This window comes from Myotis yumanensis, unplaced genomic scaffold, assembly GCF_028538775.1.
Source record: "Myotis yumanensis isolate MYYU_CA2020_CCGP unplaced genomic scaffold, mMyoYum1.0.hap1 SCAF_4, whole genome shotgun sequence".
Taxonomy (NCBI): Eukaryota; Metazoa; Chordata; class Mammalia; order Chiroptera; family Vespertilionidae; genus Myotis; species Myotis yumanensis.
The window spans coordinates 5,202,135-5,223,849 of record NW_027223755.1 but is presented as its reverse complement, the minus strand read 5'-3'; the positions used below and the strand labels follow the sequence as shown (position 1 = coordinate 5,223,849).

Sequence of the window (21,715 nt, the reverse complement as noted above, 5' to 3'; positions counted from 1 at the left end):
TAAAGTCTTACCTACCTTTAAAACTCACTACTTTTAAACCTCCAATTTCTTCCACCAGGAGCAAAAATGTTAAGTACTCTCATCTAATTACTTTAATGTAACATTGACTTTGCATACCAACATTCTCCTCTATAAATGGAGACCTTAACTACAATGTTTTATTCTTAAAACAGAACACTTTCTGGATAAGAAAAGAGTAAGCCTTAAGTTCCAATCCTTTCACTAAATTAAACACTATAGGCACTACGTACATAGTAACAAAATCTAGGAGAAAAAGACAATTACAGATGTACTGAGGGCAGGGAGCGTCAAATACTACCTTCCTGAAATTACTTCTGGTGCAGCATAGTTGGGTGAGCCACAACTTGTTCTTAAGAATTCACCATCTGACATCATGTTTGAAAGACCTGAAAATGCACAAAATCCACTACTCAAGATTTCCCAAGGATAAAAATAAAAGCAAAACTCCATTAAACAATACCATTGAGTTTGCATTAAAGTAAAACATCATTTTATTCTTTACTCCAACAAAATCCTATAGTCTTTACTATTCCCAAATATTTTGCCACTATGCCCTAAAATCTGTAATCTATTTCAACATTTAAAGTTAGTGCATTTTTTCAATTTAATGAGCATGTATTAAGCTATTAGTCACTGTGCTTACTAAAATAAACTTGGCATGTTTAAATTTTATTAGTACAGAAATTACTAGAAAAAAATGTAGAACAGAGAAGAATTAAAATTGAAAGTTTCTTTTAATCCCTGTTCTGATTCTTTAATAAAATATAATAATTTTGAAAATCGAAGTTCCCTCATAGTTTTACTACAAAAAGACCCTATATCTTCTCAAAAATGTATTCGATTCATTTTTCTGTTAGATTTAACAATGGTAATAGCAATTTCTATAGGAAATAAAAGAAACTTAAATTCATTTTTAATAATCTGTCAAAATTTGTATTTTCTGGCTGAGATTACATTTTTCTCAAGTTGAAATTGTTTTTCTATCATTTAAAACATCTTCCCTTGCCGAAACCAGTTTTGCTTAGTGGATAGAGCGTCAGCCTGTGGACTGAAAGGTCCCAGGTTCGATTCCGGTCAAGGGCATGTACCTGGGTTGCAAGCACATCCCCAGTGGAGGGTGTGCAGGAGGCAGCTGATCGATGTTTCTCTCTCATTGATGTTTCTGGCTCTCTGTCTCTCTCCCTTCCTCTCTGTAAAAAATCAATAAAATATATTTAAAAAATAAATAAATAAATAAAACATCTTCCCTTTTTTTTCCCCTAAATAATTTTGTTCATATAATTCATCTTCTGGCTTCCAAAGTTTGAATAACTGCATCCCAGTCTCCTACCTCTTGCTCCATAATGGATTAAAAGAATATACTGGAAACAGGTCACTAACTTCTCCTTCACACATAATGGGTTCCTTCAAATGATGTCTCTACTACCACTGTTTACCTACTGTCACAAAACTCAATTTTAAAGACATAAAGCTAAGAAAAGAGAATTCCTAGATCTCTCCTCCCTTTTGCATGCTCATGAACAAAATGGTGAAGATATGCTACTTTGGAATCCTCAGTCTATGACATAAAAGTAAGAGTTATCTGAAGAATGCTACCCATGTCCATTGAACGTGATGAGCGTGAAACCGTAAGAACCTCCTTACCGAAATCGGCTATCTTGGCATTCATGTGCGCGTCCAGCAGGACGTTTTCCGGTTTCAGGTCTCTGTGGACCACCATGTGCCTGTGGCAGTAGTCCACTCCAGAAAGGATTTGTTGGAACAGACGTCGGCTTTCTTTTTCATCCAGCTAAGAAGAGTAGAGAGGCATCTTAAAGGTGTGTCTTTCAACAGAAATTAATTCTCCAATCTATATAACTGTATGAATGCATGGACCTCACTTACAAGATACTTTTGAAATGCAGAGGAGAGCTATGCAGCACAAATGAAAATTCGAGGAGGATCTTGGAACCCAAATCAGTAACTCAACTTTCTAATGTGACCACTTTCATGACTCCATTGCTATAGCTTGCTTTCCTTTATATCTCAGGAGCTATTTCAGACAGTTTCAATTTCTGCCTAAAACTAGATATGTTTTCTCCTATAAATTCAAAACATTTCATCTTTCATTCCTTTAACAAATATTTATTGAAAACCTCATGTACTGTTGAATACTATGTAGCAACAGAGGGACTAATACAGTTGAGAAAATAGACATTAAAATAAACGAGTGATAGTGCTTTGAAGAAAAATAAAGGACAAGGACACAGTTATGCTGTGACGGGGATACTATGTCAGACTATGTGAGGGAGTGACATTTACAGCATTGTCAATGAATTAACAAGCAATCACCTCACTTTATGTCCTGAAATAAAAGACATTTTCGTTTTAACAGAAGAAAAACTTTAATTCCATTTATTTTATAAAATATAAAAGCATTTATCTTTACTTACTGAAAAGATTATCTTTTGCTGCAACTACATTTTTTTAAAATATTCTTTTAAAAATTCTCTTTCCAATTTTCCATATTTTCTTATTTTGTGTTTTTTTTTTCATAATCATTACTTTGACATGCTTGCTCCCAAGAAGAGGCATTTAACTAATAAGCTATTTTTTTTAAATATATTTTATTGATTTTTTACAGAGAGGAAGGGAGAGGAATAGAGAGCCAGAAACATCGATGAGAGAGAAACATCGACCAGCTGCCTCCTGCACACCCCTCACTGGGGATGTGCACGCAACCTAGGTACATGCCCCTGACCGGAATCGAACCTGGGACCTTTCAGTTCGTAGGCCAATGCTCTATCCACTGAGCCAAACCGGTCAGGCAAACTAATAAGCTATTAATACTTAAGGTGAAGAACTCTAATATGCAATTCTCTAACACAGGTCACAAATTAGCATTCTAAAAATGAGATTTTTATACCTTAAATGGCATAGATAAATTGGGAGAAAAGATGAAATAGTAATATTTTTGAAAGCAAAATTAAAACTATCAAGTACGACTGGACTGTGTTGCTCAGTCCTTGATTGTTGACCTATGAACCAGGAGGTCAGGGTTCAATTCCTGGTCAGGGTACATGCCCAGGTTTGGGGCTCAATCCCCAGTGTGGGGCATGCAGGAGACAGCAAATCAATGTTTCTCTCTCATCCATCTCTCTATCCCTCTCCATTCCTCTAAAATCAATAAAAAAATATTTTTTAAAAAAGTTATCAAAGAACTATGAGATACCCTTCCCTCTAAAAATAATGCTAATGATTTAGCAATCTAACACCTTTATTTCTAGAAGAAATGTAGGTTCGTTTTTTTTTAACCAATCATATCAAATATACTAAATGAAAAAAGAATGTGTTCTAAATGTGAAAGAGAAGAAAACTTGATTAAACAAAATATAAGAGGTAAAATAACTAGATAGGCTACAAAAAAATGAAGATTACACTATATTAATAATAAATACAGCACAAAGGATGAAGGAGGGGAAATTTACAAAGGAAGATTAGAAAGGTCAAAGCATATTTCCAGTCATTCATGGCAGTCTGAACCTTTGGTCTCCACTCCCTGAGATATTACTGAAAGGACATTTGCATATAAAGACAAAAAACCAGAGGAGAGACAGCAAGAATTGAGAGGCGCCACCCAGCTGGAGAGTGGGTGAAAGTGAGAGACTTCGCCAGCCAGAGGAGGCCAAAACCCACGCCTATAGGCATGGCAGCCAGTAATAACCTGTCTGTACAGAGGACCCTGGGAAGGCTCAGAAACGGGGAGTCCTGGGAATTTTTGAAGGTGGAGGTGAGAGGTGGGCTAAAAACAGAACAACTGGCTGAAGAATGAAGTTCTAAACTCCTCTGCTAGGGAGTCAGACCCACCATTTGCTTCTCAGTAAGGCTGACCCAGCTCTGTCCTCAAGGACAGCAAGGCAGGGCTGAGGCCCCAGACGGAAAACATGGGGAGTACGTGAAAGTCAACATACTGACTCGTGTCACCTGCAGCCTCTTCCCCTTTCAGCTTCCAGGTGCTGGCAGCTGAGCTGATGCCCTGGGGGAAACGGGAAGGTTTCTTCTGGAGCGACTATCTGATCCAAAGAAAGCTGCTTGCTGTTACTGACCTTTGGAGAACCCCAATAAAATGGTAAGTCCCTACCTAACCAACCTGTGCGGAGGCCCACCATCAGTCAGTCCCACTCACATGAGCCAAGCCTTTACTACCTCACTGTCAATGAGTGGACATCCAGTAAGGAAGGGCCAATGCACAGGAGACGAAGAAAGACTAATAAAGTGAATTTAAAAAAACCAGGGAGCAGGGCACACAGACTGTCCAGAAACAATGCAGGGAACACAAGAAAAAATTTAACTACTTGTCTTCTTCAGATAAGAATATTATATCCGTGGAGAAAAAATAGGCTACTTATAGAAAAGAAAATTTCAGAAAACAAGGAAGACCTTTGAAATAGAAACGATGACAACTGAAATGTTAATATGCAACAGATAAACACAGAAGAAAACTCCCATAATGTTAAGCAAACTGACAAAGAAATGGAAAAGCAAACTAGATGCCAATTCAACTTCCATAACTGTAGGCAGAAAAGGGGGTGTGGGGAGATACAGTGAACAGAGAAGTGGAATGCCTCAAATTTACATGAACCATGTTAAGAAATGGCAAATGAAAATTAACTTGGTTAATGAGTTGAGTGTGATGAAAATAAACATATGCTATAGAGAACAAGTGAATGACATAAAGAACTTTAGATTAGGAGCGGGGGGAATGGATTCTCGGTGCTAGATATGGCTCTTATAGTAGAGACTTTTGCATACTGACAACCTGGATGTGAGAAAAAGTATGGGCAGGGGTCAGAGTTCAGTTTTTGTAACTGTAACTAAAGATACTATTCAAAATATCTTCTGAAGTTCCTTCCAACTCTAAATTCTCTAAGTCTACTTAAGTCCTTCATGCAGCCTGTTCTTACTACTCCAGGCACATCAGATTTCGGAAACAGAAAAGTGAATGCAATTTAAATATGGCTAGGTTCACTAGCAAGGCCTAGATTTAATAATATATTTCGTAAGGATTAAATAAATACTTTACGACATATACTAAAAGTATCTGTATGCCCCCAAAGCATTGTCTGAGAATCATGAGTTCTGTGGTCTCCTTCCAGTTCTGTCATTAATAAGTCATGTGACCTTGAGGAAATACATAAACTGAGTCTCAGTTTCCACATCTGTGTAAATAGGCTGAGAAACCCGTCCGTAAGGTCCTTACTAGCTCTAAACACTGTCTGGTTCTGGACAAACAAATGACTAAGGGAAATGGGTATTAAACAGACCTCTTAACAAAATCGCTTCCCTCCCAGTGTCCTGAAGCTGGTAAGGGGTAAGGAGAGTTACAAACAGGTACAGGATTAAATCAGAACTGCTTACCCTTCCATTTTTACAGATATAATCAAATAGCTCTCCTCCTGAGACATACTCCATCACCATGAAAATATCAGATGGGGTACTGATGACCTGGTACCTGGTGAGAGAAAACATTATCTACCAATATTAAAACATGCATATTCATTCATTCAATCAATAGTTATTAATATGACTATAATAGTCCAGGTACTGTGCTAGGAGCTGAGAAAACTGCAGGGAACGAAACTTCGCTGCCCTCCTGGGGGGTTCATGTCCTAGGAGTCGGGCAACAAGCATGAACTAAATGAGCATTAATTATCTCAGGTGGTGGAACAGGCTCTGAAGAGAAAGAAATAAATGAACTGAGGGGACCCTTTCATATGGAGTGTTCGAGGGAGGCCTCTCTGAGAAAGCAGCATGTGAGCAGAGCCTAAGTAATGGAAGTGAGAGATGAAGTGTGCCACTGTCTAGGAAGGAGGTGAACCCAGCAGAGGGAGCAGCAAGTGCAAAGGCCCCCCATGTGGAAGCCTGCCTGGCATGTTCAAGGATGGTGAGAAGGCTCGAACAGTGAGCTGGGAGAAAGAAACGGGATGTTGTCACAGAGGGGAGTAGAAGCCCAAGGACACAGAACCTTACAAGCTGTGATGGAGCTTTGGTATTTACTCCAAGATGAAGGTTTCAAGCAGAGTAGTCATGTGATCTGGCCTATTCACAGGTTACCTGTGGCAGCAACGTGAAGAAGTGACCGTGCGCAGTAGAGATGGAGGCAGGAGCTGCTGCCACAGACCATGAGCGAGATGAAGGGCGCGCAGCCCAGGTTGATGGCGATGAAGGAGCTGGGAAGGAAGCAATGGGATGGATGGGAGGAAGTGAGAGCAAGGGGGAGGTGAAGGATGGCTCCACAGTTCCTGCCGGGAGGAACTGGGTATTCACTGGGATGGGGACAACTGTGGGAAGAGCAAGTTGGGGAGAGTGATAGCGAGTTGTTTCAGCAGCGGGGAGTGAAGCATGCTACTCGGACAGCCACTTGGAGATGGAGAGCAGGCAGTGGGCAGGAGTCTGGGAGAGGCTTCAGAACAGGATGTTTAGGGGTCATGAGCATGTGCACAGTACTGAACCCCAGGGCACCTCATCAAATGAGAAGAGGTGAGAAGGAATCCAATTTGGAGTCAGCTAGTTCAGTACCAAAGCCTAAGCAGCTTTAACTTATAGCCAGTAGAATGAAGCTGAGCAGTAGACAAATGATCTAACACCCCTACAAGTGGCAACTGTAAAACAACGGTAAGTTACTGCCCTTTTGCAATAGTGGGTTCCTGATATTCTATTCTCTGTCATTTGTTTTATCAGAAGTAAGCAGCATTGGGGGGAAAGCCCTATTTGCTGCACGTCTCTAGTGAGGCTGACACGTGGAAATTTGGGGGTTAAGGGTTTGGACTAGCACATTATTTCATTGCTGGTCCTGCAGCAAGTAGGGCCCTGAACATTCTATCCGAAGGGCACAGATCCAGAAGACAAGAAAGAATGAGGAAGGTAACTGCTGATAAGCACAAGGGCAATACAGGAACACAGGCTTAAGTGACCTTGAAAGAGGCTAGGTTAACACAGGAACAGGAAGACACTTCAAATCCCTCAAGAACAGACCAAAGAAATGTCAGTCATCTTTCTCCCTGCGCGTGTTAATTAGGTTAACAACAATGACGAAAAAGTGGCAGGATTATATTAGGAATATAAGCAGATCTTACAGTTTAATAATATGAGGATGCCTGAAAAGCTTGAGGTTCTGAATTTCTCTGCGGATTTTTCCTACCACATCAAGGCTTCGAATCTTCTGTCGATTGAGTATCTTCACAGCAACTTTATGCCCAGTCAATTCGTGTTTGCCAACTGTAGGAGAAACCATTGTAATGGATTAGTGCCTGGCTTGATTAACTACATACTTACACATATTCTAAGAGCACTAATCTTAGCAGTCTCAGAAAATACTTGAGCAAATTTAACTTCCTTCCATTCTGCCTGATTTACCCGAGAATGTCTGTATGAGTGACTAAGCGGGAGAATACATAAGCGAATGATAACAGTGGTTCCTTCCACCAAGAAGGCCGGAAGGCTAGGGAAAGAGAAAGAAAAGAGACTTCCTTTTTGCACTTTTAAATTCTCTTCTTAAACTACCAGACATTCAAATGGAACGTTTTTCTTTTGGTGCACAGCTCTATAGGTTTTAACATGGGTAGAAACTGGTGTAACCACCATCATAATCAGATGCAGAACAGTTTCACCATCCCCAAGAACTCCCTCATGCTACAAACAAACTTCCCCTATCTGTAACTCCCAGAATCTTTTAAAATTTGGTTCGTGCCCTCACCGGTTTGGCTCAGTGAATAGAGCGTCGCCCTGTGGGCTGAAGGGTCCGGGTTCGATTCCGGCCAAGGGCATGTACCTTGGTTGCGGGCACATCCCCAGTCCAGGGTATGCAAGAGGCAGCTGATTGATGTTTCTCTCTCATCCATGTTTCTAACTCTCTATCCCTCTCCCTTCCTCTCTGTGAAAAATCAATAAAATATATTTTAAAAATAAAATAAAATTTGGTTCGTGAGAATGTCATATCTATTTTTAAAAATAAGAAAAAAATTAAGTGATTATTTTTTAGTTTTGAATGCAATGCCCTGATATTCAATGGCGACAGAATTTAGACATGTTTATAGAGACAAAATCTCCAAAATGTCCACCCTTTCTCAAAAATCTACTGGAGAATACACAGTCCATCAAAATCAGCATGAAGATGGCATCCAATACAGGAGAAAGCTAAGGGTGACCCCCATAGAGAATGAAGCATAGCCCCAGGTAACAGGTGTGTGGAGGCCCAGAAGGCAACAAATCCCGACAGAAGTGCTACAGGGGATCCAAGAGGGTTATTTCTGTGGGGAAAGAAAGAGAGTAAATTGTCTTGCAAGTTTGAAAGAATAGAATATTGTACTGACAGATTTTACAAAGACATTTGAAGACGTGGGAAATTTAAACTTAGGTCCAAAGAGAACAAAGCAAATGGAAAAAAAAATGAGTTAAAAACTCAAGGAAAATTAAAAGTAAGACAAATACTGTCATAGTATTGACTTACCAAAGAGTTTTTATACAGTCACAATTATGAAAACACCACATATGGATTTTTAAAGAGTATATAATTTTATTAGGAGAATGAAGGTATAGAGGAAAAGGTACAAGAGAACTCATACCCTCATCTACCATAATAGACAGTCAACCAAAGAAGCCTGTCCGTAGGAAGTAAAAGAGCACTTATATGCATGCATATATCCACTAGACATGTGGAGGCTTTAAAAAAAAAGATAAATACAAAAAGAAACAGATAAGAGTCCGAAGTAGAGATGGGGAATTCTATTTTATAAATACACCTCTGACCACCAAGGGGACCTTTTAAAATATACATGTATTACTTTACCCCCCCAAAAATGTTAAGTAATTTAGGTTTTAGCTTTACAAGAGGAAGACATTCTCCTCTCAATTAGAACAGTTTGTAAGATGCTATTAGAGAGCTGTCCCTGACAATCGTGATCCTCATCAGCTGAAAATCAAGACTCATGGTAACAGGGAATCCCTTCTAAGTTTTTTGTATTTGCTATGGGCTGAATTACGCCTCCCCCAAAATTTTATATATTGAGGCCCTGACCCCCAGTCCCCTGGAATATGACAGTAAACTTGGAGACAGGGCCTTCAGAGAGGTGACTACGTTAAAATGAGTCAGTACAGGTTGGCCCTCATCCCACCTGACTGGTGTCCCTATGAGAGGAAATGTGGACACAGAGACCGCAGGGCACACACAGGAAGCCGTGTGAGCACAGGGGAGAAGGCAGCCATCTAGGAGAGAGGCCTCAGAAGAAAACAAACCTTCAGAAACCTTGCCCTCAGGCGCTAGCCTCCAGGCAGCAAGAAAGCAAATTTCTGTTGTTAAAGCCAGACCGGTCAGCTGTATTTTGTTGTGGCAGCCCAAGCAGATTCATACAATGGGATGTGGGATAAAGCTGAGCCTCATTATCCTTTAAAAACCCCCAAGAGCCCACCTATGAACCAGGAAGCCACTGTTCAATTCCCAGTCAGGGCACATGCCCAGTTTTGGGCTCGATCCCCAGTAGGGGGCGTGCAGGAGGCAGCCAAGCAATGACTTTCATCACTTATGTTTTCTCTTTCTCCCCCGCCCTTCCCCTCTGAAACCAACTGTACATACACATGTATAGAAACAAGAGGGAGCCTGTTGGTGTGGCTCAGTTGGTTGGAACGTCCTCTCGTCCTGCACACCGAAAGGTTTCGGGTTTGATCCCTGGTTGGGCTCTTATGAGAAGGCAACCAATGTTTCTCTCTCACATCAATGTCTCTCTCTCTCTCTCTCTCTCTCTCTCTCTCTCAAATCAATGAAACATCTCCTCGGGTGAGGATTAAAAAACAAACAAACCACGAGTGAGAACCTTACAGATCACGGGGTCCAATGGTTTTCTACAGGTCGGCATCGTCCCCACCAGGCTAACCCAGACAGCGAGTGAGGGGCTCCTCCGCCCCCACAGCCCCTGCAATTGGGAGGCCAGGACAAGGCACGGGCAGTCCTCAGTGTATTGAAATGTTAAAGCTGTTTGCTTAACTGTTTTCATTAGTAATATAAAACGCAGGTCAGGTCATACGGATATTTCACAAGGGAGAAAAAGCCCACCCAAGTTCAACCTCCACGCTGCCCGACCCTGTAACCTTCACAAAACCTCTACAGTGAAACCCTCCCAGCAAAGAGCCGCCGTGGGACGGAGCGCAGCCCACTGTCACCCGGAGGATTAGCACAGGATCAGGAGGTAAAATGCCATTTTAGAATCACCACAATGCAAAAGGAATCTCTAAATTTAACCACCCTTTATATAGCCCAACTAATCTCAGAACCATCCCTGGCCACGGAGTGACAGCAGCTCCTGAAAGAGGGCAGTCACAGACGGCACTGGACATGCTTCCACCAAAACCTCACGAAAACATGCCGAGCTGAGCGAGGAAGAAAACCCGACAGTCACAGCTGAAATGAACCGTGGGAGTCCCGCACATTCTTATTTCTGATACGGCTCTCGGGAAGCGTTTTCTTTCTAGACCTAGTTCGTTGATACCCGAAGAAGGAATCTCATCTGTCTCAGCTGCAGACTCCCCAACCCCCCTCCCCTGCTGACCAGGAACCTTCCCCAGTAACTGCACAGCTGACACAGCCTGGAAACAGGCACCACAGTGGGAATACTGGCCGACTGAGAGCTGGAAAGGCTATGAGAGCAGAACCCACTTCAGTCTGACCCTTAGCACAAGTCAGCCAGTCTCTTCGCATATCACCCCCTGCTCAGTGCAGTTTAAGAAAACAACCGGGTTTATCCCAAACCCCACACTTAGTTTTCTGTCAGTAAACGAGGCGCTGCAAGAGGAGATCCCAAGCACCCTCAGACTTGTCCCGCTGGCATCACGCACGGAGCATCCGTGTGCCAGGTGATGCGCCAGGGAAAAGTCCTGACCCAAAGCGACCTGGGCTCCTGGGACCGACCTCGCCACTGAAGGCGACCAAAGTAACGGCAAGGTAAAAAAAAATTAGAGTGCAAAAGGATAAAAGGGGAGGGGGGGAGGAGAATACACATGAAGATCACCCCAGAAATGGACAAATCATTAACTATTTCAGAGCGATAGTTAAGAGAATGCAGAAGTTATGAAATAAGAGCAGAGCAAGATGGCTCTTGCAACAGAGAAAAAACATTTCGAAAGCAGTAAGTTATAGCAGAAATGTGACAGAAACATTTATGTAACACACACCAGAAAATAAGAAAGAAATTAGCAATAATTAGAGGGAAGGGACTAGGGAACCAAGTAAAATTCAACTCATGAGTAACTGGGGAGGATCACTGCACCTGTTAATTTAATTGGAAGCAAATCTTGGTTAAAAGCATTTTAAAATTAAGAGGGTGTTAATTTTCAAATATGACATATGGACCGGAAGTTTTGTCCATTAAGTCGAGGGTTTACTGTATTCACATAGCACCAAGTCCCTGGTGGGGACTCTGCCCACCATCTGAAAACTACAGGCACCCTGCCTGACTCAGTCACAGAAGAGCACAGAGGCAAAAAAAACAGGCTCATCTGGCTTCAGTGTAAATCAGATTCTTTAAATGAACACTATGTTTAAAAATATAAATCTAGTTAATATGTAAAGTAATTTAGGTATACAATTTACTAGCTAATATTCATGGCATCCCCACTTTGTCCCCGGATATACTGACTCTCTCACCAACCCTGGAAGATCTGTGTTATTAGCAACACTTCACAGCTAACGCATCACCGGAAGATGAAATGACACAGCAAGTGGCTTGCAAAGCCAAAACATGAACCCAGGTGTGTCTCAAAATGTTGTGCATTTTCCAAAAATGATAAGTGAAAAGTGATAAATTAAAAAAAAAATCCTCAAATGGACATTACTTGGTATAATAATATATAGATATCCTTTTAATAAAACACAAATAGTAGAAATTAAGATATCAGAGGACTCCTTAATTTATAGTCTTATAGTTTTAAAAAGAATAGACTGAGTAATAATTATTCTAAACATTCATTTGTTCATTTAAGAAATAGTTAATGAGCCCTAACCGGTTTGGCTTGGTGGATAGAGCATTGGCCTGCGGACTGGAGGGTCCCAGGTTCGATTCCAATCGAGGGCATGTACCTTGGTTGTGGGCACATCCCCAGAAGGAGGTGTGCAGGAGGCAGCTGATCAATGTTTCTCTCCCATCGATGTTTCTAACTCTCTATTCCCTCTCCCTTCCTCTCTGTAAAAAATCAATAAACTATATATTTAAAAAAAGAAAAAGAAATAGTTAATGAATGCCTGCAACTACCATATGCCAGGCACTGCTACTGTGACCTTTTCCTGTATGAGAAAATGAATCCAGTCTACCAAAAACTTGTCTTATGTCAATTTCAATGTTTTAAGACAAGATGCCAAGAAGATATTTTATTTACTCTATCACACCAATTTAAAAGTCATTAAAAAAAATTAGGGTATCATTAAGGACAAATGAAGAGCATAAAACTATAGGCACATAAAATATAATGCAAGTGTTGTTGTAGTGGGTTAAATAGTATTCCTCCTCCCCAAATTCAAGTCCACCTGGAAGCTCAGCAAGTAATCTTATTTGGAAATAGTCTTTGCAGATGTAATTAGTGAACTCTAGATCTAGTGTCTGGTGTCCTTATAAGAAAAGGAGAGACTCAGAAAGAAACAACACACCAACTCACACATACAGGTGGCGGCCATGTGAGGCAGGGATTTGTAGCCTTGCTGCGGAGGAAGGCCAGCAGCCACCAGAAGCTGGAGGAGGCAAGGGACAAGCCCCGCCACCACCACCCTCCCACCCCCGTCTCCCACCCCGCCCCGCTTTCAAAAGGGCTGTGGCCCTCCTACCCCTTGCTTCTGGGCTTCTGGCCTCCGGAACTGTGAAGAATACCTTACACCTTTGTTGTTTTAAGCTGCCCGGTTTGTGGCACTTTGTCACTACAGCCCTGGGAAACTGATACAGTAAGTTTATCAGTTTATAAGTCAATTTTCCAGAATGATATTCACCAATAACATGAACAAGCTAACAGAAATAATCTCTTTAGAAAACAGGTTTCTGAGCTACTGCACATGCTCATGTACTCTTCAACGGAGCGCACTGTACAGGACTAGGACCCAAGCAGACGGTCAGCGTGAGAACAGCAGTCACTCCCTATGCCCTCAGTGACACCCGTAGGAGTTACTTGGCCGGATAGGACTTTTTTTCCCCCCATCACCTTTTATCCCCTCTATGCCCTCTACCACCTCACCCAGCCCCCTCCACCCCACACTCACCACCCTGTTGTCCATGTCCATGAGCTCTTTCTCTCTCTCTTTTTTTTCTCAGTCCCTCCATCACCCTCAACACCGCCAACCAGAGCTGTCTGCCTGCTCTCTATCTATGAGTCTGTCTCTATTTAGCTTGGTGGTTCAGTGAGTTCATTAGATTCCACATCTGAGTGAAATCATAGGGTACCTGTCGTCCTCTGACTGGCTTATTTCACTTAGCACAATGCTCTCCAGGTCCCGCCATGCTGTCCAAAGGACAGGCCTTCTTACTCCTAGACTGTATGTTCCAGTTCCTGAGGTTTTCTGCTTTTTGAAGTCGTGTCTCATCCTTCACAGACTATCAAGAGCCAGCTCTTACAGCCCCCTTCCAATGCTCTAATGAAGAGATTCTAATTGTCTATGGACTGGAAAAATCATAAAACTAAAGTCAGTATAATAGATGTTATAAAATATGCTCTACAAAACACTAGGACTGGAGACTCTCCACAGAAAGAGATTTCATACTCAAGGAAGTCTATTCTCCATTTTCAAAACTCTCTCCAGGTAGCTCAGGTGGTTAGCATGTCATCTCGATATGCCAAGGTTGCAGGTTCAATCTCTGGTCAGGGCACATTCAAGCAGCAACCAATGAATGCACAAGTAAGTGGAACAACAAATTGATGTTTCTCTTTCCCTCCCGCCCCCTCTCTCTCTAAAATCAATCAATAAATCTTTTTTTAAAAATCAGATGTTCTCATATTAAAAAAAAAAAAAGAAACTCATTATGCATTTTTTTTTTAAATATATTTTATTGATTTTTTACAGAGAGGAAGGGAGAGGGATAGAGAGCTAGAAACATCGATGAGAGAGAAACATCGATCAGCTGCCTCCTGCACATCTCCTCCTGGGGATATGCCCGCAACCAAGGCACATGCCCTTGACCGGAATCGAACCTGGGACCCCTCAGTCCGCAGGCCGACGCTCTATCCACTGAGCCAAACCGGTTTCGGCTCATTATGCATATTAACAATGCAAAGGCTCTGAAAAGCCCTTTAGTAAAGAAACCTGTGAGGTGTGTTTAACTTGGCATTTCCCAGTCTTAACTGGACATAGGTTTTTCCTTTCAAGGTTTTCAAATAATGTCCCAACACTTATGACTCTAAAGTATTTCCTCTATCAGAGAAGGCAGTGTCCCCACTAACCAGCAAATCTTGGCAATTTAAGGCCATCAGATGATTACCTGTGTATTTTCTTTACATATAGGAACAGAAGGATTTGCCTTGAACCCAGTTACCAAAATACTTCAATGCCAGTAGCATAATACTTCTAAAACTAGAGTGTCCTATAGCTTAGGAAACACACATTGTCACATTTAGCCTCACAAGAAACCTAGTTTTCTCCAAAGCAGTCTAAAGATTCTCCACTGACTAAGCTCAGTTGCTTAACTGCTGCTCCATAATCGATGAATGTCATACATGGGCTTTGTCGGGGTATGCGTTACTAAGAGATGTCCCCCTTTTCCAAAGCGCAAAATTCTACTCTTCAGACTCTCACTGTTTGGCAGTAGTGCTAAGGTGTTGCTTTTGAACAAAATGGAAGACTTGCATATCATTCACAGCAAACGTTACCGGAATTCACATCTTCCTCACAGAACAGATTAGTCAACTAAATATGAGCTAACAACCTGTTCTTGCTCTCTAAGGGAACTTTGTCTAACTGTGGAACATTGCAACAAATGCTCTTCTAATCAGATATGTAATCCTGAAGTGAAACAGGATCATACTTTGAAAGAGAGGATTTTAAATAGGAAAGAGATACCACCCACAAAGTTAGAAATATCTACTGAAGATATTCTAATCACCTAACGATTTCATCCCCACTCTAAAATTAAAAGAATAAAAAAAATCTCACTTCTAAAAATATTATCAAAAGATAAAAATCCTGGAGAGGGGTAAGCTTTAAAAGCTATATGTGAAAATTTCAGAAAGCTACCTTTATTTATTTTTTTAACTTTTTAAAAATATATTTCGTTATTGATTTCAGAGAGGAAGGGAGGAGAGAGAGATAGAAACATCAATGATGAGAGAGAATCACTGATCGGCTGCCTCCTGCACACCTCGAAACTCAGGCATGTGCCCCTGGGCGGAATCGAACCTGAGACCCTTCAGTCCACAGGCTGACGCTCTATCCACTGAGCCAAACCAGCTAGGGTAGCTACCTTTATTTTTTTAATACTCACCTGAGGATATGTTCGTTGATTTGAGAGAGAGAGAGAGAGAGAGAGAGAGAGAGAGAGAGAGAGAGAGAAACACCGATGTGAGAAATGTTGATTAGTTGCTTCCCGTATGTGCCCCAACCTCGAACCCGCAGCCTTCTTGGTGTATGGATGACGTTCTAACCAACTGAGCCACCCAGCCAGGATGAGAAAGCTACCTTTTAATAAAACACTTCAGACATCCCAAGAGGCATACCAAATACCCACGTCTCACCCACCACAAGCTTAAGCAGTAAACAGTGCAAGTGAAGTCCAGTACGACTCCTCACAGATCTTTCTCCTTCCTCTCTCCCGAGATAACCACTATCTTGAATGTGGTGTTTGTCTTTCCCACAAGTATGAATCCATAGACAATATAGCAGCATTGTCTTCCTATGCTTACCTTGCAAATTTAATTTTGAAAAATGTTTTGAACACACAATACCTACAGCACACAATTCAAAAGTACAAAAGGATACACAGTGAAATGTCTCCTACTACCTAGTTCCCCTCCCTGAGTAACTACTGTAACAGTTTCATGTGCATCTTTAAAAGATACTTTATACATAAGCAAATACTTGCCCTGCTTTTTATATAGGGTGTCCCAAAATTCACGCAAGGAGTAATTTTGATAGAAAACACAGGTTTATAATTAAAAATTGTACATTTTTGATTGATTCATAAAGTATACAGTATAGGGTTATGTATGGAATAGCACATCGGGTAAATGGCCTCCACGGCTTTGCTGGCACATATGCAAAGCCATGGTCTTCACTGGTCTTCATTGTCCCTGCTCCTGGGCCATCATTGGTACTTGGTAATGCTTATCAAATTGAAGGGATTGAAATCAAAGGGCAACAGATATTAGAATCTGATTCAATAAACCAAGTAAAATTAGGCTTTTATTTGTTGTTGTTGTTAATGCTCACGCAAAATTCAAATCTTGTGTGAATTTTCGGACACCTTATATATAAACTAGAGGCCCGATGCACAAAAATTCGTGCACTCAGGGGCGGGGGGGGGGGGGGGGGGGGGGGGTGGTCTCTCAGCTCAGCCTGCATGCTCTCACAATCCAGGACCCCTCGAGTAGGGTACAGTCCCATTGTAGCATGGCTTTGGTTCCCCAGGATCTGCGGGCTTGGGGGGAGGGACCAAGAGGCCAGTCAGATCACAACATGGCTCTGTTCCCACATCTCCCTCCCGCCACCACGCCACGAGCGGCCGGGACCCAGGACTGACTTCCACTGCGCAGGCCGAGACCCTAGCCTGGTGTTCGGTCATCCATCTGGACGTTTAGGTCTTGACGGACCCTGGCTCTTTATACATTTGGACTAGAGGCCCGGTGCACAGATTCATGCACCGGTGGGGTTCCTCGGCCTGGCCTGCAGGGATCCGGCCGAAACTGGCTCTCCAACATCCCCTGAGGGGTCCTGGATTGCAGAAGGGTGGTTCCTGGGTGACGCACCCCAGAATTGGGCTCCCTCCTCTCTGATTCTGGGTATGTCACCCGAGAACTGCAGCTGCCAAGTCATTGCAGTTCAGCAGCTCCTGCGTTGAGCGTCTGCTCCCTGGTGGTCATTGCGTGTCATAGCTACCAGACGGTTGCTTAGGCTTTTATATATATAGATAGATGGTAGGTATATTATACACATTGTTCTACTATCCCCTTGTTTTTCCTCTTAAAACTACACCTAAAAATTGTTCCCTAAATTGCATAAAGTCTCTTGCTTTTTTTTTTTCATGTTTGCAAGGCATATCACTGTATGGATAAACCATAACTTTTATCCTATTAGAACTTACTTCCAATCTTTTGCATTTACAAAAAATATGGCAATAAATAACTCATTATTTCACACATGAGTGCAACTATAGGATAAATTTCTAGACTTTAAATAAATGAGTGTACATATCCTTCTACTTCTGTTTTAGTGACCTAGTCTTACATATTTGTGATTCATTCATGCTAATATATATAGCTCTTGTTCATACATAAGATTTTTTACTTAAAGAAATGTTTAAATAACTTCCACTATGATTCATTCACAAAGAGAACCGTCACCTATTAACCTGAAATTGCAGTTTTATGTAGAAATACTTGCCAACTTAATAGATTCTATGTATAAACTACTCATTTGCCAAAGACACACCCAGCCCACTAAAAAGGCAGCCTTCTCTTGGAAAACTAACAAAAACTGCCAGTTTAATCAAGCAATAGTCACATGACTCTTTGTTCATTCATGCTTTTATAATTATTCTACCTGGGAGGGAAGGAGAGTGGACCAGCAAGGGAGTGGAGACTAACACCTTAGACTAACACCTTAACAACCAGGAAAAAAAGAAAAACCTTGGAAGTAATAAAAGATAATTCAAGCATATTTTCAAATTAACCCTGAACCCTGTTGTCTGTTTAAATTGTCCCCTCAAAATGTTACCATTAAGTTTTTTTATCTTGTATTAGGAAACAAAATAATCACTATAAATTTACAGTCCCCTCCTTCCCAAAAATTAAATTTCATCTAAGCATGGAATATGATATTGGAAATTGTTCTGCATATCAGAAAAATTAGGTTCCTTTTCTAGGTTAAATTTACCAATGTGTTTAACTAACTTTAAAAGCTCTATCTACTCCAAATTGTCTCCACTGAAATACAAGATGTCCCCCCAAAATGTATATACTTGGAATGATTATAAGTCAGTGTTTATTAACATACTGTTCATTTTCAAAATTTAAAAGAATCTACGGAAATGAATGTGTGTACATTTTTTGGGACACCCTATATATGGCTAATAGTATTCATAAGAATTCTTGCCAGATTAAAGCTAGTGTAAGTTACCAACGTCACCTCTACAGTAGCTATCTTTGCCTGCCCACTGAGCAGCTATATCCCACTTTCTCCCAATACCCACTTCTGTATAGATATCTCCCTGCTCCCCCACACTATCCAAGCACTTCATAAGATTCCCCTCCCCACCCCTACACACACACACCCCCAAGAGTGGCCATCTCCCTCCAAGGGTAATTCCATCTCCCCTGCTAGTGCCTACTCAGGAACACAGCCTAAGCCAGTTGGCACAAGGCATTCCTGGCCTGAGGGACTGGATGAGCCAAGGAGATTCATGACAGGTATGCTGGCACTTCCTCTGGAGAGAGCACGACAGGAAAAGATGTTCTTGGCTAAGTTGAGTTGGAGTTTCTATAACTTAGGATAAAAAGTATCCCAACTGTTTAACAACTTAAAAATGTACTGGTTGCCCTAACCGGTTTGGCTCAGCGGATAGAGTGTCGGCCTGCGGACTCAAGGGTCCCAGGTTCGATTCCGGTCAAGGGCAAGTACCTTGGTTCCGGGCACATCCCCAGTGGGGAGTGTGCAGGGGGCAGCTGATCGATGTTTCTCCCTCATCAATGTTTCTAACTCTCTATCCCTCTCCCTTCCTCTCTGTAAAAAATCAATAAAATATATTTTAAAATAAATAAAAAAAATAAATAAAAATGTACTGGTTGAGCCCTGGCCAGGTGGCTCATTTGGTTAGAACACTGTCATGGGTTCAATTACAGGTCAGGGTACATACCTAGGTTGTGGTTTCGGTCCCCAATGGGGCCCCTACGAAAGGCAGCTGATGAATGTTTCTCACTCCAATGTTTGTTTTTCTTTCTCTCGCTCTCTCTCCCCTCCTCTCCCTATAAAATCAGTAAACATGTCCTCTGGTGATGATTAAAAAAAAAAAAAAAATGCACTGGTTGAGGATTCTGACCAACATCGACTACTGTATTTATGAACAAACTGAACCATACCTATAAAACCTACGTTCCCTTGGCTAATCGTGGCCCTTCTATATTTGGTGAAGCTGCTGACTTATTGTATGCTGTTGACTTTGACAGCGTGAGGCACATGGGGACGAGTGAAGGTTAAGGAACAGCAGCCGCTGTTGCTCATGGCACACAACCACATCACAGAACAAATCCGGAAAACGGAAGATTTCCTCTTGCTTTCCTGTCTGCCATGCCAAAAGCCTCCTAGCAAATTAGAGAGAGAGAGAGAGAGGGACCTGACTGCTCAGGTCTATATTAGGAGAATGATGAGCATCCCAAGCAGGACGGTGGGGGAGGTGAGCACATCACTATTGTCATCACTACTTGGGGGTCACTAATGAGCACTTCTGAGCGATACTTGTAAACTCCAGTCAGTCTGCAATTGCTAACGAGAGACAGCACAGCCAAAATAAATAGATAACGTCAAGGGCACCAAACCGCCTCACTGACCGAATGCAGACCCACCCTACCGGCCGCTATCACCCTAGCCTGGCATTTGCTTCTTACTTTCTTACATTGTTGGCCTTGCTGATTCTCATAAGAAGGTTTAGGCAGCTGGTTCCCTGTGGGCTACACAGCACTTTTCCAGTTCTATGACTCAGAAAGGGCAAGAGAAGGAAGGGTTCTCCTCTTCCATCCCTAGATAAAATCAGAAAATGTTTATTTAGCTCTGGGAGAGCAAGACTCGGTTAGTTCATTCGCTGTACAGACTTTCACAAACTTTCCTTTCTTTCAAGTCAAATCTTGATATGCAAGTCATAGGCTATTATTTATCCAAAGCCAATGCATGAATTAGTATGCGTTTCATACTATTTTCCTCTGCATCCCTCATAACACAGTCAAATGTCTTAATGAAAAAAAAAAAAAGGAAATTATGCCTCACAAAGTTTGCAATTAAACTTCTTGTGCCAGAACTGGTGGGCTTGGAGAGCAAGTTTCTATTTCCAGAACACCGTGTTGAAACACATGGGAAAGAGAGTCCAGACGTTTCATTTCTAAAAAATGTTTCCTAATGATGCACACTAAATTGCTTATTAAAATGTAAAGGCCCCGTGCAAATGAATGGAAAGGAACTGCATGAATGAACTAGCGAGTCCGATCTGGACGCCACACCCGCACGACCTACCAGGTTTGGCACAGAGACTGCGGACCTGGTCCTGCGGGAACCCTGGAGGCATGGAGTCTGCATTCAGAACAGAAACCGCGCATCGCAAATGCAGGACAGTTCATTATTCATTGGCTCCTCCGAAAACCGAGGCGTCCTTTCCGACCAGATGGCCTGTCTGTCTGTCTGTCTCAATTCTGTCAGCCACCCCCAACGCACCCTGACTTGGGCAGGAACACACCTCACACTTGGGAACCCGCCAGAGCAGGTAGGTCGCCAGCCGCACGGAGAGGACGGAAATGCGGACAATGCCGAGGGCTGCCCCGGGCGCGATGGGCTGGCCCCGAGCCCAGGGAGCGCGGCCGGAGGACGGGGCCGCCTCCCCGGGCCCCGCGCCGGGACCCCGCGCCGCGGCCGCGCCCCCCCGGGGCCCCGGGCACCGCCGCCCCCCGCGCGCACCCGCCCGGCCGCGGCGCCGTCGCCATGGCGACCGGCCCCACCCGCCCCCACCCGGCCCGCTGGCCGCGCCGCAGTCCCGCCGCCCCGGGCCCCGCTCCCGCCGGGCGCACGGCGAGCCCGGAGCCGGGTATCGCCGGGGCGGGGGATGCAGCGGAGCCAGCAGCCCTGCGGCCGGTCCCGCCCGGGGCTCCGCCTCGCCCCGGGTCCTCACCCTTCACTTTGCCGAAGGTGCCCACGCCCAGCGTGTCCCCCAGGATGTAGTGGCCGATCTTCACCCTCCCGTCGTGTTTCTGCTTCTCGGCTGTCGCCATCTTTCTCCAGGAACTGAGCCTGCGCATGGCGCCGGCAGGGGGCGGAGGGGGCGGGCAGCCCGGGCGGACGGGAGGAGGGTGGGGACGCGGGAGGGAGCCCGCCGCAGCCGCCGCCCAGCCCAGCCCGCCGCCGCCCCGCCGCCGTCGGCGCCGACGCTCCCCCTGGCGGTCCGGGCCGTCCCCGCGCGCCGCGCCCTCCGCCCGCGCCCTCCGCCCACCTGCGCGCGGGAGGGCTCGCCGGCCGCCGGGCAGGGCGGCCTCTCGCGGGCTGCCCGCTCCCGCCGAGCCCGAGCCCGCGCCCGCCGCGGGGCCCCGGGCGATCGCCGCCGGCGGGGACGGCGGTCCGGTGCGAGCGCGCCCGGGAGCGCACACGCGCGGCGCGGTCGGAGCGCAGTCTGAACTGAAACGCGGCTGGGACGCCGCCCGGCCGCTGCCTCCTCACCTCGCACGCTCCCTGCGGGGGTGGAGCCCGGAGCCCCCCGGGGCTTGTCACTTGCTGCCGGGAGGGAGT

The 21,715-nt window shown here is 43.7% G+C and overlaps 1 protein-coding gene across 1 annotated transcript in view; it reads right to left on the bottom strand.

Moving 5' to 3' along the window:
- PRKAA1 (protein kinase AMP-activated catalytic subunit alpha 1) overlaps positions 1–21,261 on the bottom strand; it is a 32,640-nt gene extending 11,379 nt beyond the window's left edge. The window contains exons 1-5 of the mRNA XM_070411787.1: positions 21,105–21,261; positions 7,137–7,278; positions 5,419–5,512; positions 1,666–1,810; positions 320–407 (exon numbers count right to left, since the gene is read on the bottom strand). Of these exons, the coding sequence (XP_070267888.1) occupies positions 320–407; positions 1,666–1,810; positions 5,419–5,512; positions 7,137–7,278; positions 21,105–21,231 (596 nt within the window). The 5' untranslated portion in view covers positions 21,232–21,261. The remainder of the gene's footprint in view (positions 1–319; positions 408–1,665; positions 1,811–5,418; positions 5,513–7,136; positions 7,279–21,104) is intronic.
- Between the last annotated feature and the right edge of the window lie 454 nt (positions 21,262–21,715).